We start from the raw sequence: 17,334 nt of genomic DNA on the forward strand, positions 1-17,334 counted from the left end.
AAAACGATTATCAGTTAAAGTCAAAATTATTAGCGCTGCTGAGAATTTTTTTTTTTATAAATATTTCCCAAATTATGTTTAACAGAACAAGGAATTTAACAGTATTTTCTCTAATATTTTTTTTTCTTCTAGGCTTATTTGTTTTATTTTAGCTAGAATAAAAGCAGGTTTAAATATTTTAAAACCTATTTTAAGGTCAATATTATTAGCTCCCTTAAGCAATATATATTTTTGATTGTCTGCAGAAGAAACTACTGTTATACAATGACTTGCCTTATTACCCTAATTAAGCCTTTGAATTGCACTTTAATTTGAATGGTTGTATTTTGAAAAAATATCTAGTAAAATATTATGTGCGGTCATCATAGCAAAGATAAAAGTAATTAGTAATCAGTAATTAGACATGAGATATCAAAACTATTATGTTCAGAAATAAGTTTAAAAAAAAACTTCTTTCCATTAAACAGAAATTGGGCAGGAAAAGGGTTGCTAATATTCAGGAGGGCTAATAATTCTGACTTCAAGTGTATACACAGTTATTTTCCACCCTGCAAAGGTAAGAGAAATAAATACAATAGAATAAAAATATAAAACAAACTGTGCTTTAAGCATCTCCACTGTAAGAAAAACACTTTAGCTACAAAAATCCTTCAGTCAAGAGCAGAGAAAAATTTTCTCCTTGTTTGATTAATCATAAAAACAGGCGGCAGCAGGAATATTTTGCGCTTTCTCTTTAATGGTTTCTCTTTCACGTCTTTTAAACCTCAACTCGTTTGTTTATTACACAAATGAGGGTTAATATAAATAATCACTAAACACCGCGTTTTGACACCTATTTGACCATTAAAGCGCTCACGTTAAGATGACTTTAGATGTCTGCGCTCCTCTGCTCGTCTCAGTGTGCGAATGCTGACCGGCCGCATGCTTCTGACTGCGTGTGCGTGTAGCACACACACACATAGGCACACGGTCTTTCGCAACACGTGTACAACTGGAAAGGGGGCGGTATATGATGCATATAATCGTTTATCTTGATTAATGCTTTTTTATAATTGTTTGAAATCGAAATCGCATTTTGGATTAATTGTACAGCCCTATATAACAGTGGAGCATTTTTATGCCTTTTTCTACCTCAACACTTATCCTCTCCCGCGCCCCCCTTGTGAACTCTGGCGCCCCCCTTAGGGGGGCGCGGACCCCAGGTTGGGAACCACTGCACTAGGCCACTTTCCAACTTCTATAGAAACTAGAAAAATCTCCAACTTCTTTGGTCACTAGAAACTTTCCAAAGATGTCTGTTTCTTACTCATTTTGCTGCTTGTGGGTTAAATTTGGGCGCTCAAGTGACCGAGATGAACCGAGAGAATATGGTCATTTTTCAAAATAAAAGATTTTTCAAAATAAAGGATCGTTTAGACTCAATAAATAAAAAAAAAAAAGGAAAAACTCTCTCGTAGAACAGATGCCATGGTGATATAAATGTGCCATCAGGCCAGGTTGTAAAGGGTAAATGTAAATGTGAAAAGTAAACGTGTGAAATTGGCAACACCTCCAATGTGCAGATTCAGAGAAAGGATTCATAAAAGCATTTGAATTCCAGTATTTTTTATTCTTTTTTTTCCGTAAAAGGGTTTATCTTGGTTTGGTTTATAGTTAAAATGTTCATCTTAATGAGAAGAGATTTGAAGGATTGAAGATTTGTCTAATGTGAAATGCATTATTTTAAAAACTGTAATTAAATAGTTCTTTTGTACAATTTACAGTGAAAATAAGTATTGAACACGTCACAATTTTTCTCAGAAAACAGTTTAAAAGTAATGTTACCAGATGTTGGTAACAACCAAAGATATCCATATACAGTGATCCCTCACTATAACGCAGTTCAATTTTCGTGGCTTCGCAGATTTTTTTCGTGCATGCTTTTTTTCTACAGCGCATTGTTCTCTGCTTCCGGACTGGCTGTAGATCACTCTGTGCCATGTCACCTGTATGGCACAGAATGCATTCAGCTTACCAAATTTGCAGAAATCTAGCAGTGTGACTCTTAAGTGCTGTACTGTATGTTTGTAAGTTTCCTCCCCACAATGTCGAAGAAACATTCAGCATGGTTAAAGGCACCTGCGGTAGAACCCAAAAGGCAGAGGAAGATGCTAACCATCGCACAAAAAAAGTTGAACTTCTGGACATGCCAAAGAAACGTAGACGTTAAGCGGCTGTAGGGTGCCATTATGGAATAAATAAATGAAGATCAAATGTTTTTGATCTTTGGGTTTGTTCTATAAAACTTTGAGAGTTTAAACAAGAGAGAAACGTGTGGAAATCTTAATGCCTGTCTGAGAAAATTATATAAAGTGTGTAGTGAGGGTTTTTTACAGCCTTAAAACATCTATAATGATTGTAAAAAATAAAGCTGACTACAGTACTTTGCAGATTTCACTTATTGCAGGTTATTTTTAGAACGTAACCCCCACAAATAATGAGGGACCACTTTATGCAAAGAAAACAAATCGAATTAGTTTCAAAATTAAGCTACGCATAATAAAATAAACAAACTCAGGAAAACAAGTATTAAACACATGAAGAAAAGGAGGTGTAGAAAGACAATGAAAGCCCAGACAGCAGCTGAAATCTCTCATTGGTTCTTCAGCAACCCTCTGGCCTTCCCCAGTGTAAATGAATATTAACCGCTTCAGTCCAACATCAACATTAGCAGGATGAGGAAGATGAAATCAAAGTGGACATTTCAGCAGGACACCCATTCAAAACACAGCTAATGAAACTCTCAAATGCTTTCAGGGAAAGAAAATAAAGCTGTAGAATGGCCCAGCCAATCACCTGGCTTGAATCCAATAGAAAATATTAATTAAAGCTCAGATTTGATAGAAGAGATCCACAGAATCATCAAGATTTTTACACTTTGTTGAAGCCTGTGAAAAACTCATGTAACTTCATTCTCCATATGAGAGACGTTTTTACAGATATGGCTATTGAGAACGCTCGTGTGATTTAAAGAGAAATCACAGACTTCCGCAGTAAAGTGTGTCAGAGCACAACATGATCTAAAACAAGAAACACATGGCCAGCAGGGAGCAGTTATGTAACATGATGAGCATACTGAACTGATACAGTATGCTGAGCACGTGAGCTACCTGTAAACGGTGTGAAAACGGCATTATTAAGGCAGCTGTGTGTGTTATCAAGTTTAACTGTTTAAAATGCCAATTTTGGAGTGTCTATCTAGGCTAAGTGCAAAAAGCGCACCTCGTTGGAATAAGCTAGTCGAGTGCTTCTTGCCATCGCCGTTTGATCAACAGAGACAAGAAAACAAAAGAGCACTGCCAACAGCAGAGTAAGTGGCGTAGCTTGTAAAGCGCATGACAACATGTTTTGAGGCGATCAATCATGAACTCGGTTCGAATCCACCGCCTGATAAACATGTTTTTCTTTTCGCCCACAACATATCAGATTGGAAATAAATTCATTTTTAATAGAAATGAAATATTTTTTGTTTAAAATTAAAATAAAGTATATAAAACATTTAAAATAAGATGTAAAGTGACTCATGGGTATTTAATAAGGATAATAAAAATAATAAATATTCTATAAACAGTTATTTTTCACCTGGTGTTAAATGTTAGCGACATCTTAATATAATTAATGTTAGTCCCCTGCTTCACCCATATTCTTTGACCTCATGGCTCTGCTTAAAGAACATAAAAAAAAAAATAAAAAAAATCAAACTCAAAGCGGTTTGGCAGGGAACATTCCTAATGATATATGATGTACTAAATTTGTACTTTTAAAATTAGTCTTGTTTTTTTTTTAATTGTAATTTTTTGTAAATATTTAATATTTAATAACACGTACTGTATAACAACCACCTGTAAGTCAATGGAAAAGCAGTTGTTCCTTGCACTACCTGGTGACTATTCCGTAAAGCACAGAAATGTTTTTTTTTTTTATATAATGAAAAGATGGCTTTTACAACTGCAGTATCACGCGTGACTGCAGTTGACAAATTGCAGTATTGCGAGTGGAGAAACGCGCATTCTCAGTAGCCATATCTTTAAGCTGCCATCACCAAAAAAGCCTTTTGTAAAAAGTAATAAATACATTTCAGCTGATTTTTCCACTTTCTCCTTGTGTCATTTCATTGCTATTTCTCATTTTACAGACTTTTTGTTTGGTTTTATTTTTGTTTGTATTGTTTGACTTGACGAGTTCAGCATTATTTCCCTCGTTGCATGTATTAATTAATGAAAATAAATCTATTCCCTCTATTCTGTTATTATTGTTTATTGTAGTTATTTTGACTGAAAACCAAGGAAAACCAGACCTAACACCAGATTGTTTTTTTCTGGCATTGTATAAAATATAAAAGGTTACCGTGCAGCTGATGAGTTACACTGCTTTACACAGTACATTCGCCAGCGCCAATTTTAACACTCATTTAGTGCTCGACGAAGGTTAATTTTATCCTCTCTAATCAAGCACCGAATATAGGCTAATATCCATAAAAGTCCACTGGTAAGTGCAGTGGAAAATAATCGGTGGCTGTTCTTTATCACCTCTGTCTTGTCTCTTCTTTCTGGAATGCAGATTTCAGGCTTTCTGATTGGCTATGATCAGACCAATGAAAAGCAACTACAGCCTAATCTTTTTTTTTTTTTTTTTTAAACCCACGCTTATATAGATGCCTGGCTTGAGCTTCACACCACCAAATGTAATAAAAAGTAAGAGCTCAAGTGCGATAACGAAATGAGGCATGAAGGAATTCTGCCAAATGATTGAAGCTTAATGATTTATAGAGCTCATTTCATGAGATACATGAACTCTAGCACCATATGTGGCTGTCGATCCTGCTTTCTGTTACGAGCTGTTTATGTTTGGTCTCTTCTTGGTGTGAGACAGCAGGGTGGACGTGTACACACTATCATTGCATTCTCGCTGTGCATGTGCTGTTGGTATGCGGTTTAATTCATTGTGTTGACGTGTTGGATTCGCCTTTCGGCTTTTTCATCGCCGGAGCCAGAACTCACACCTTCTAACTCTGCTACTTTTTATTATTTTTTTTTAAGAGGCGGCTGAGGAAAATAGACTTTGTAGAAATAAATGAAGGAGCAAAGGTTGAGCAAAGGAAGCTATAAATTGATCCCTGCTGGACTCACTACTGTAAAAGAGGTTTATATAAATAGGCTGTGAGCGAGTGAGTTGGATGGATGAGGTTTGTGTTGCCCTGAGCTGCTAGTTGCAGAATGTGTCTGTACTGTTGAGTGTCTGTTATGACAGTCAAAGGAATCATTCAATAGAGTCATGGAGGAAAATACAGTAGAGTGATCAGAGTCATAGTTGTAGCCAGATTTAATGGCTCGTTTCCACTGACTGGTACAGTATGGTATGTTTTTTTACGGATCACCTTTATCAGGCTTGCGTTTCCACCATCAAGGGTACCCTTTTGCTGGGCGTTGAGTATGACAAAGTTTCAGTTGACGTAATTTTCCCTCGAGAAAATGTCTACAGTTAAGCTGCACAGGTCGTTCACAAATCATATGAGAAGCACTTCTCACAACACAGATGCTTTATACACTTAAATACTTGTGTATAAATGTTTATTACTAACTTTTCAATGAACAGGATTTGAGTACAACTGCAGATCAATGAGTGCAAAATAGCCTACTGTAACGTCTGCAATTATATAAAATAAATAAATAAATGCATCATATATGAGCACATACAGCCCCTTACAGTCTCCGATATGTTATCAACTACAGAAGAACTACACACAGCAGACATTTAGTCCTTGTTTAGGTTCAAAAACAACACAAAATATAGCCCACAGTCTTTGCAAACCTCTCATCTGTGTCTGTAATATTCAGCAGCACATGTAGCCTCTGTTAGAGAGTCATTCCATCATTCTGAGTTCATATTAGTCCAAAAGGTGATGATAATAGTTAAACATGGCAGTTTGTTCACGTTTGCTGAAAAATAATGTGCTCCTTTTTTCCAGCTTCTCCTTTTTTTTTTTTTTGCGTGTCACTCTCGCGTTTGTCAGTGTCTGACAGGATCGGGTTTCAAAAGCACATCAATAATCAAGCACACGTTATTATCATGAGCTCAAGAAGTTCGTTATTTCAGATATAGATGCTCGGTGAGCGCAAGCAAGAAAGCGAAACTGCTCGCGCTTCAGACTGGCTCGTAAAAAAACGAGCACAGGGTAAATCTGCTCTTCTTTTTGGCTTTGTGGCTGTTCATCAAGACGACGATAAGGTTTGTCTGAGCCCGGGTCAAGCATGGCTCGTTATTATATTTATATATAACTACGCTGTAAAAGATCTCTCGGCTGTGTATTTTAAACATGTCGGCTCTTTTGTTTTTATTCTGGCTTGTTGCGCAAGCGAATGACGCATCTCTGTAAACCAATAGCGTTCAGCTGCACGTCTAGCTCCGCCTTTTGGTACCCTTTCTGGTGTTTGGTACCTTTTCAAAAGGGTGCCGAAAAAGTGGTACAGTACGGTTCAGTTCGGTACGTCTTTTTACTGTGGAAATGGCCATAAAAGCGTAACTAGCGGAACTGTACCGTACCACTCAATGGAAATGGGCCATAAGGTAAACTGGTTTATCTGTAGTTTAGATGTTTGTTGGACTTCTGAGGTACATTGCTATTAATGCTGCTTTTGAAAGGTGATTATACGCAAACAGTTTGGATATATTTAATCTGCAGTTTAGTAAATGGAGTAATACTGTGATATATTTACAACTTAAAATAACTTGTTTTCAAAATTATCTTATTTATTCCTGTGATAGCAAAACTTTTCAGGATTATTTTCAGCATCAATACTCCAATGTCACAAGATCATTTAGAAATCATTCGAATGTTGTGACGTTAATGCCTTTGAGACATATGTCAATATACATTTGAAAAGGAGATGTCTTGTGTAATATATTTGCGGAATACAGGCGAAACATTTGTTAGTTATTTTGCTTTTGAAGTTCAAGTGGAAAGAATTTTTGCACATGAATTTTTGTTTTGTTTGTCATTTCCTTTATTTTGCATGGACAAGAGGTGCCCAAACTCGGTCCTGGAAAGCCACTGTCCCGCAGAGTTTAGTTCCAGCACTGATTAGACACACCTGAACCAGCCAATCAAGCTCTTTCTAGGTATACTAGAAACTACCTGGCAGGTGTGTTAAAGCAAGTTGAAGCTAACTTCTGCAGGACTTTGACCATCCAGGAACGAGTTTTGGACTGTAATTAGTTGAATGTGTCTGTAAAGTCTGCATCGCTGTCAAATTATTGACATATTCCTGTCAATGTACGAGGTGCATTCTTTAATGTGGGGAAAAAGTGGTTTAGTTTCTGATTAACCATATTTTAGCTTATTTTAGCTTATTTTACCAAATTCAAACCAGTCCTTCTCAACTCAGGGTTAAAAGCCCCTTTCAAAATTCCAACATGTTGTTTAATTCAGACTTTAAAAAGTAATTAACCCAAATTCTAAGTACTACAAGTCAAAAGTTTGCAATCTTTTTTTTATTTTTTTTAAAGAAATTTATTCTCTTCATGAAGCCAGCATTTATTAAATGTAAAAAAATATATAAAAATGTTAAATATTTATTAGAACTTTAAATAACTGCTTACTTATTTTATGTTGTTTCAATAGGACTGTGTTAGACTTTAGTAATGAAGCTGAAATTTATCTTTAAATTCACTGGAATAAATTCTTAGATTAAATTATTAATTTCTTTTGAATTGTTATTTTAGAGTGCAATAACATTTCACAAGTTTTTCACAAGCAGCCTTGGTGAGCAGAATAAGCTCATTGTAAACATTACAATATATACAGTTGAAAACAGAATTATTACCCCCCTGAATTATTAGCGCCGTTTATTTTTTCCCCCTATTTCAGTTTAACGGAGAGAAGATTTTTTCAACACATTTCTAAACATCATTGTTTTAATAACTCATCTCTAAAAACTGATTTGTTTGATCTTTACCATAATGACAGTAAATAATATTTTTCTAGACATTTTCAAGATATTCTATACAGCTTAAAATGACATTTAAAGACTTAACTAGGTTAATTATGTAAACTAGGCATGCTAGGGTAATTAGGCGAGTAATTGTATAACAATGGTTTGTACTGTAGACTATTGAAAAAAATATATAGCTTAAAGGGGCTAATAATTTTGACCTTAAAATGGCTCTTTAAAAATTAAAAACTGGTTTTATTCTAGCCAAAATAAGACAAAAAAAAAAACTTTCTCCAGACGAAAAAATATTATCAGACCGTGTGTGTGTGTGTGTGTGTGTTTGTGTGTATGTATATATATATATATATATATATATATATATATATATATATATATATATATATATATATATATATATACTGCAGAGTTGCAAAGAACAAAGTCCACTCTAGAGTTAGTTATTTTCTATATCAGCACATACAGGCACATTTCAAGTATTTTACATTAATTTTCGTTATACTGGAATGATTTACATTACCTATATTAGTCATTCATATTGAATCTGTTATTAACTTACTGTAAAATACTTAAATGTGATAGGGAACATTTGATTCTTAACTGTTGTTTCAACTTTTTGATAAACATTTAAAACAACTAACACAGTTGACATTTTCCACTATTATATGCTTTAGCTCAAGATGCTAACCTCAAACCAGATACCACATGGCATGTCGAAAACAAAATTGTATTTTTTTTAATCATTTATTTTTTTAAAGTTCACTGAAATATCACAATAACAGAGTTAACAAATAATGAATCTACTATGGATGCATCTTAAACATGTACAAATTGATGAAAGAAAAAGTTGACATGCCTCGGTGCCTACCAGACAAAATGACATCAGTTTAGGCAAGTCCCATGCTTCTTTCTGTGCTTTAAAGATGATGGTTATGCCTTTTAATATCAGAGGTAACAGACTTGACCAGAATGTAGGGACAGACAATAAATGCCTTTTTTAGATATAGATGTTTTTAGACATAGATGTTTCATGCAAATTATTTACATAATTAAACAAAAAGTTATATTGTATTATTAAAAGTGATGTAATAATTAGGTATTTAATAACATGATCTTAATAATTGTGCACACAGAAAACTTTACAGAATATCAGAAGTTTAATCCAGGCCCGGATTGGCTAATCGGGAGGACCGGGAGCATTCCCGGTGGGCCGGTCCGTTTTTTGGCCGCGAGGGCCGGTGTCCCTAGTTCCAGAATCAGTTGCTCTCAGCAGTCACACTTTTTAAAAATAATTTATTTATTTACTTGACCACAGCCTTTTTATTCATTATTTTACCACAGCTCTGCTCTTTTTATCTATTTTCTCGTAGCCTAGTGAGCAGGATGCAGGTTAATGATGATATAACTAGATAAGTCACCATTTTACGTATAGCTGTTGCGGTACAGTGGTTAGTACGTTAGATTATGACGCGGCCAACTTGGGTTCGGTCCTTGTCTGAGTAACAATTTTTTATTTTTTTTTTCATTTTTATTGTTAAGACATAATACTGTAAGGGTTGTTGAACATTTGAAGTTCTAAAAGTGCTGTTTTCTCAAAAAAAGACGTGATAGTGTAATTAGAAACTGAATTGGAAATAACCTTATTTTAATATAGTCAGTGGTGAATTGAGGTGGGCCGGTCTGAGGCTTGAAACTCCAGGGCTGAAAAAGAGTCCCACTCCGGCCCTGGTTTAATCCAACAAGTGTTTGAAGGCCTGAATAATAGAGACAATCTGTAAAGACTCCTCCTCTTTCTAAAAGAGAGGAGGGAATGCGGCAGCTCATTTGCATTTAAAGAGACATATATATATATTTTTTGCTTCCATCCAAAAAGGCCCATATATGGCATGGTATAAAAAGTTATACTTATAAGCATATTTTGGGAACACCTGACATTATAATAAATCTAGGGCATGAAAAGAGAATGCATTTTAATAATCTCCTATTCAACGTTCACCATATTCTCTCTCTGTCTCCATGTTGTAGGTGAGTCTGGACTCTCGCGTGAGGGAAGTGATCAACAGGAGGATGCAGGATCCCACCCCTCACATATTTGAGGACGCACAGCTGCAGATCTACACCCTCATGCACAGAGACTCCTACCCACGATTCCTCAACTCCTCCGTCTACAGATCACTGGTGCAGGGGGGCTCGCGCTCCTCGTCTGAGTCATAGACCCTCCCGACCTCTTTCTCTCGCTCTCTTTCCACACATTTCTCTCCATTGCACAACCACTCAAGGAGAAAGTGCTCCTTTTTTGTGTCGTCACGGATTATAATCAGTCTTTTCTTTGCTTAGTTCATTTTTGAGGGAATCCCTCAATTCTTCTGAACCTACACAGACTGAAACTGGAAGACACAGGGTTGTAATGCAGTTTTCATTTCATTTCCCCCCCCCCCCCCCCCCGCATCATTCCACGCATATGTGCCAGCAGCATCAACTACTGATTTTCACAGCCATCCTTTTTTTATTTTTCACGCAAACATGCTTTCTTTTCTTCTGGTATCTCAAGTTGAAGAGAACTGAGAGGGCCTCTGCAATAACATACACTGGTGTGGCCGGACCAATCAACTCTTCTCTCCTCAGCCCTCTGTGCTCTGATTGGCTCGTTTAGAGAGGACTGGCTGCATTGTAAATGAGAGGGATAGCACTTTTTCCGACTAGTTACACACAATAATGCATTTACCTGCATTCCTTTAGCACTCAGGTGTCAAACTCAGCTCCTGGAGAGCCACAGCTCTGCACAGTTTAGTTCCCAGTCTGTTTAAACAGACCTGATCAAACTAATTGAGTCCCTCAGGCTTGTTTGAATCCTACAGGTAAAGGCTGATTTAAGCTGCGGTCACAGCTTTTCTCCCCATAGAGTTCCATTCATACGCATGCAAATGCGTCAGACCGAAAACGCAAGCCCGTGCAACAAGTTTCACAGTTCGCTGTGGTAAAAAGTTCAAGCTTGGTGAACTCTGACCTGTGAAATCATATTAAGTGACTGCTTAGACCAATCGAAGATCAAAACATGACCTCTCTGGACAGAAATTTATTATACGGACCAATCACCTGCTTTCTAATCATCTTGTTTAATTCCGCCCCTTTTCACAGCGGCGTACTACAGAATTTCACATGCTCAAACTCTAGCATGACCACAGCATTATACTTTTGTGTCGAGTGAACAGCGTGACCCATGGCGCCTTGCACGTAGTCGTGCATTAATACTTCTGCTCGCTGTTTGTGTTGCTCTGCAGTAACACTTCCGAAACGTTAGCTGGCAGTAGGTTATGTTATGTTTCTTTGTGTCGAGTTTCTTCACCGGTGGTTTTTTTTTTTCTTAGAGCAACAAGTAGCTTAAATTATAATCAGAAGATAAACAAAAGCTATGCCATCGTCCATCGCCGATAGGAAGGGCCAGACGGAATCTGCAGATGTATTTTGCTATTTCTGCAGAGAATTTTGGTAAAAGTCTGCGGATTTCTGCAGAATTATTTTGGGAGTATCAGGAATAAAACCTTAATGTATGAAATAAAAATTTATATTTCTTAAACTTTTATTTAATGTTTAAAATGCAAATCCAATTAGATTCACTTTATTTGGTAAAGTAAGTTTGTCGTATGATATATAGTAAAAGACAGAAAACATGACTTTACAAACTGCATTGTACATAAATCAGATGAACGTTTTCACATTAGTCAATAATATTACTGAAATTAAGGGGGAAAAAAAGTGAATAAATATAGATTTACACACATTTACTTTTGTAAATGAACAGAATTAATGATGGGCTAAAAATCTGCGGAATTCTGCGCACGCAGATTCTGGGTGGGCCTACTGATGGCTGATAGAAAACCCGATGCTGAGCCAGCATTGCAAATCCTCCGCCCCGCCCCAGTAGCTAACGCGCTTGCGAAAAACACACTCACGCTCAGTTTACACTAATACGTCTTAGTTTCAAAATGGCATTTTAGAACGAAAATGATCCACATCCACACTGCTTTTTACCTAGCATTTCTGAACCGCCCTCCGTCTGCTGACCACACCCACACAAACACAGAGACACAGCCACACACACTGTCATGCGCTCATCTGAGCTCCAGAGAGCAGTGCCCGTCAAACAGTTTATCAAGGATGTAAAGCTGGATGTAAAGAGTCCTGCAGAAAAAGTGATTGACAGTGGGTAATTTGTGTGTAACATATCTTTATTTATTTATGATTTGGTTATGGGTAACACAAAGACCATGCAGGTCATGTAGTTGAATCGGTAGACTACAAATAATTAATTTATTATGAATTCATTGATTATTCAGAAATAATTAATATACCTCCGATAATTAATATACGACGATGCCATCGTCCATCGCAATGTTTCACATTAGACATTGTACGATGCCAAATTGGTTGACATCACCCAACCCTAATCTGGAGCTCTTTCATGCAACTCGACACTTGTAAACAATCACTTCATCGGGCTTGCAGCTCTCAGTGTAGCGGAGGCCAGCTATTCAAGTGTTGTGCAGGGTAAAAGTCACTGTATCGATCCCAGCTCGGAGCAGGTTGGGTGGTGTAGGAAGGGCGGGGTTACAATAAAACAGCCACAGAAAGGCCTCTGAAAACTCATTTGGATTTTGGCCTTGGATTGAAAAGTGAAAGTTAACTTTGAAAGTTGAATTGAAAGTTACTTCAGTTTGTTTTGCAAATCGCTGTCAGCGTGAACACTTTGCAACCAATGCAATGCAACAGGCTTAAACACTCCTTTTATATGTATTACATTTGTGACATTGCAATGCAACACGATTCGGTTCACACCGATATCACGATACAATGCGATAATTCAGCACTAACTTATTAGATCAAGTTTATGAGATGATGTAAGAAGGGATGCTGTGCCATTGAATGAGTTTGATTATTTATTAACCAAGTAAAGTTTTTTTACAAACTGGCTTTTCTCTCAGAGAAAGAGTGTCAGTTTACAGTAGAGGGCCATTTTAGAACATATAGCACATATTATTTAAGTATTTTCAAGATAAACAGAATGTATAAGTGCAATATATATTATAAATGTATATATTTGCACTCTTTCAACATAAAGGTTTACCATTGCACAACAAGAATTGTGATTTAACTTTTCAACTATAAAAACAAGTTTTACAAAGATATATTGTGCCACTGAATATTCAAAACTTAAGGTCGTGATCTAGCAGTGTTATGTTGTTTTGAAACATCACCGTCACTGTAAACAACAGGGTAATAAAAATATAATTAAATACAAATTAACAGGAGGTGATTAAAACCTTCGTTCTCCGTGACACTAGGCTGAACATCTTTGCAGATGAACAATGCAATAGCATTCATTATTGGCGTAGAGCGAGCAGAACTGTTGCGCATGGAGAAAACTTTCAATGCTTTTCTCACCACTTTTGGAGCTGGTAGCTACAGTTGAAGCAGAGCAGGAAGCCGGGGATGCAGGAACACTGGAAGATGCTTTTACAACAACACCGAGGCGCCGCTTCAAGTGAGATATCAGATTAGTCGTACTGCCCGTGTATTTTACAGATGCGCGGCACATTTTGCAAATTGCATCTGTCCTGTCAAGTCGTCCATCCTTTTTGCAGAATCCATAATGTTGCCATACTTTAGATTTAAAACTCAGTGAGGAATAAAATGTTTGTTTTGCTTCTCGCGCTTTCTGAGGGCGCACCACTAGCTTCATCCGCACATTTGATACACTGAGTTGTAGTGTAAGTGTACACATCCGCAAGTCCGTTGCTAAGGCATACTTTATGTAGGTCGATTAAATTATGCGCCAAAAACAGATTGACAACACTTGTTAATAAATAAAAAATACATTCTATATTAAAAATATAAGTTGTACTTTGGAAAAATCGATGCATCTCGCAAAAATCGATGCATCTCGATTTGCTTCCAAAATTTAACTCATCCTCTGCTGCTCTACCGATGCACTCGCATCGTGCACGCGCATGACCACGTATCGATACATATCGGTTAATCTACCCATCCCTAATTGACACTGTATACATGTCACATAATAATATAGGAATGCAGTTATATTGAAATTCTGTCCAAATCTAATAAGTTGCCTAATATATATATATATATATATCATGGATGATATTAAAACATGATAAACATTTATAAAGTCAGTATTTTAATGTGCAATTAAATTTAGGCATCACAAATGTAAATAATCATTTACAGAACCAGCAGGGGTTACATTGGCGCCATGACCCGAATGGGAGTGAGGTTTAGGCCTCCGGGTTAACCTCACTCCTCTGACCTCTAAAAGGCGCTCTAGCAACAGACGCTAGAGGCCATGGTCTTTAGCTTCCTTGTTAGAGCGACTGACTTTCATGCAGATGGTCGCCGGTCCGATCCCAGTTTGGAGCAGGTTGGGTGCTGTAGGACTGGCAGGGTTACAATGGTGCCGTGACCCAGCCGGTAGTGAGGTTTAACGGGGGTGAGTGTAGCAGAGGCCAGCTCGTGAAATACTGTGCAGGTTAAACTCGCTACTCCTTGTTAGAGTAACCGACTCCCATGCGTAAAGTTGCCTGTTCGATTCCAGGGTGGTGTAGGACCGGCGTGGTTACGTCAGCACCACTCACACTCGTCATCAAAACCAAGCCGACCAATCAGAGAGCTTGTGCTATGCGTCTTGCAATGTGTAGTTACATTTTTGGAGAGGTGCACGTCAGCATTAGCGTCAGCCACGGCGAGGGCTATGTGACCTGCGCTAGAGCATATGTGTGCGATTGACGTAGATGTATAAATCAGCCTTGTGTGTGTTGAAGCAGGATAGGAACTAAACCGTGCAGAGCTGCGGCCCTCCAAGAACTGAGTTTGACAACCCTGGTTTAGCAGATGCTTTGACCCAAAGCAACTGATGTGAATGAATGAATGCAGATCAGTTTCCACAATATTTCCTAGTACTCCTAATCTCATATTGGTTGTAGTTTAAAAAACAAAACAAAGCATTACGATAGAGTGGGTTTCCGGTTTCTGCATGTGGGCCTGCGGAGTTTAATTACCCGGGATCAACAACATAGGAGAAAGAGAGAGAGAGAGAGAGAGAGAGAGAGAGAGAGAGAGAGGATAACCACTAGTTTTAGAGATTTTAAATAAACATTAAACAGAGAGAGAGAGAGATGAGAGAATGCCATGGTCTTACTTAGACTGGTCACTCACATTTTAAAGCGAGTATTTTTTAATGTTATTTATTTTTGAAACTGTGATCTGTTTTCCTTGTACATACATTAAAGAAATTCTGGATCATACGCGACATACACCGAGCAAGCTGTTAGTCCCGAGTGCTCAATTGCGCTGTATTTCTCTCTGGCCTCACTGTGTTCGTGTGTGTGAATGTTTATGAGGTTGTTTGGTCTAGAAAAATTGCAAGTTTCTCTGGCGCCTCCTGTAGGCAGTTTCAGGTACTGCAGTTTTGCAAGCTGTTTCCCCCCCTTCAGTTCTGCAAGCTGCTTCACAGTGTTTCTGCCTTTTTATACTTGTCATTAAGGCAAAAGCACGTGGTTTTAGTCTATATTAAATCAAATGTGTAGATCAGTGCATGCTATTCCACAGACAATAGTTTGTAAACATAAAACCTTAAGTCGTCTCTTAAACAACTTTCTAAAGTTGCCTAAATTATGATGACCAACATAACAAATGCTCCATTTAACTTTTTAACTTTCAGTGTTTGAGTCCATTTTTTCACGATTTAAAGAGGATATCTCTTATTTTAAGCTTTATTTAACAGTATAAATGAAAAGTTGCACAGGTTTTATAGTATTGTACAGGAAACTTTAAAAAAAGAAGCCATGAGCTGCTGTAAAATCTTCTTAAACTTCTCTTGTTGACACGTGGTGGTCCAGCACACCTCATTTAGTCACATTTAATGCATTTTTATGCACTTGTGTTATTGTTTGTTTGTTTTAACAGATGCCTTCAACAGCCTTTAAGAAAGTATGATTACGGGAGAGCAACCGGATGGACGGACATTAACACTGTGAACTCCGTTACCGACTTGTGCGTCACTAAATGTTTCAAAATGTGAATCTGAAACCAACCGTTAGTGTGCGAGTGGGTCCACAATAATACAGGAATTTTGTTACAGTTGGTGTTTTTATACCTGCACTGATACGAAACCCCCATAAGCAGTGCGTCTCAACCATGTTCTTTGAGGACCGCCAGCTTTGCACATTTTCCTATGGCTCCTTAACCAAACAAAGCTGATTCAGATCATCAGCTCATTAAAAAAGACCTGTAATGGGTGTGATAGACAAAGGAGACATCCAAAACATGCAGTGTTGGTGGTCCTCCAGGGATGTGGTTAAGAAACACTGCCCTAAAGACTTAGTTTGAGCGGAAAAATAGTCTCATTTCACATTGAAATGAGGTAAATCCTCCACATCCGCCGGGTACTTCTTGGTACTTATAGGATTTGGTTGATTGTAAATAAATATATACTTACAGCAAATAAATGTATGATAAATTAACGACTCTAATAGTCATATTTTAGAGTCACATGTCGATTTACAGGAACTTCATCTACTTTAGTACCAAAAAAAAAAAAGACTGATGCCTTTATTTTTTATTTTACCATCAGTTGTGCATGAAGATGTACATTTTGGAACATGTGAGTTAAATATGTGTGTATATGGTTATAAATGTACATGAACATATGTATTTAGTATTGCTCTTACTGTCCGACATGATGTGACCAGTCTAACTTAAGCCAGATGGAGTGTGTGCGTGTGTGATAAAAGCAAACTTTCCTAAGACGATGGGAGAGATGTCAACGTCGTTGCGGCCTTTGACATCGAAAACTCAATTACACAGGGATACGCAGTTACATACAGTCCCGCTCTTTAAAGCATGAGGAAAACTTGCTGGTGGACCTCTCAACATTTCACATGCACTTTGCGTTCACACTGAAAGCGGTTTAGAGATCAGTATATTGGTTTCTCAATTGAGTATTTGCTGTTCAATGCTGTTTAGATGCAGTTTCAGCAATCTGATCATAAGTGGACAACATTAAATATAGGTGTGGACTAGTCTATCGGGATTGAGCTTGTCCACTTTTGACCAATTTCAGTATTCAGTTGGATTGAAAACAGCCACAGAAAGGTCTCTGAAAACACATTTAGATTTTGGCCTTGGATTGAAAAGTGAAAGTTAACTTTGAAAGTTGGATTGAAAGGTTACTTCAGTTTGTTTTGCAAATCGCTGTCAGTGTGAACACTCTGCAACCAATGCAATGCAACAGGTTTAAACACTCCTGTTATATTTATTGAAACGTAATACT

General features: G+C 37.3%; 1 protein-coding gene across 12 annotated transcripts in view; it reads left to right on the forward strand.

Moving 5' to 3' along the window:
* The window catches only part of rgs19 (regulator of G protein signaling 19), a 98,715-nt gene extending 83,389 nt beyond the window's left edge, over positions 1 to 15,326 (forward strand). For 5 of the 12 annotated variants that reach the window (XR_015522556.1, XR_015522558.1, XR_015522554.1 and 2 more), the window contains 2 exons: positions 10,014 to 10,734; positions 14,866 to 15,326. Coding sequence is in view for 7 of the 12 variants with exons in the window: in XM_087304948.1 (XP_087161074.1) it covers positions 10,014 to 10,202 (189 nt within the window). In the remaining 5 variants the exon portion in view is untranslated. Of the gene's footprint in view, positions 1 to 10,013 lie in introns of all 12 variants that reach the window. The other 7 variants (XM_087304948.1, XM_087304944.1, XM_087304949.1 and 4 more) reach the window with 3 other exon arrangements.
* Positions 15,327 to 17,334: the final 2,008 nt, after the last annotated feature.

The sequence above is a fragment of the Danio rerio genome, chromosome 23 (genome assembly GCF_052040795.2).
Source record: "Danio rerio strain M-AB ecotype USA chromosome 23, GRCz13ab, whole genome shotgun sequence".
NCBI classification, from domain to species: domain Eukaryota; kingdom Metazoa; phylum Chordata; class Actinopteri; order Cypriniformes; family Danionidae; genus Danio; species Danio rerio.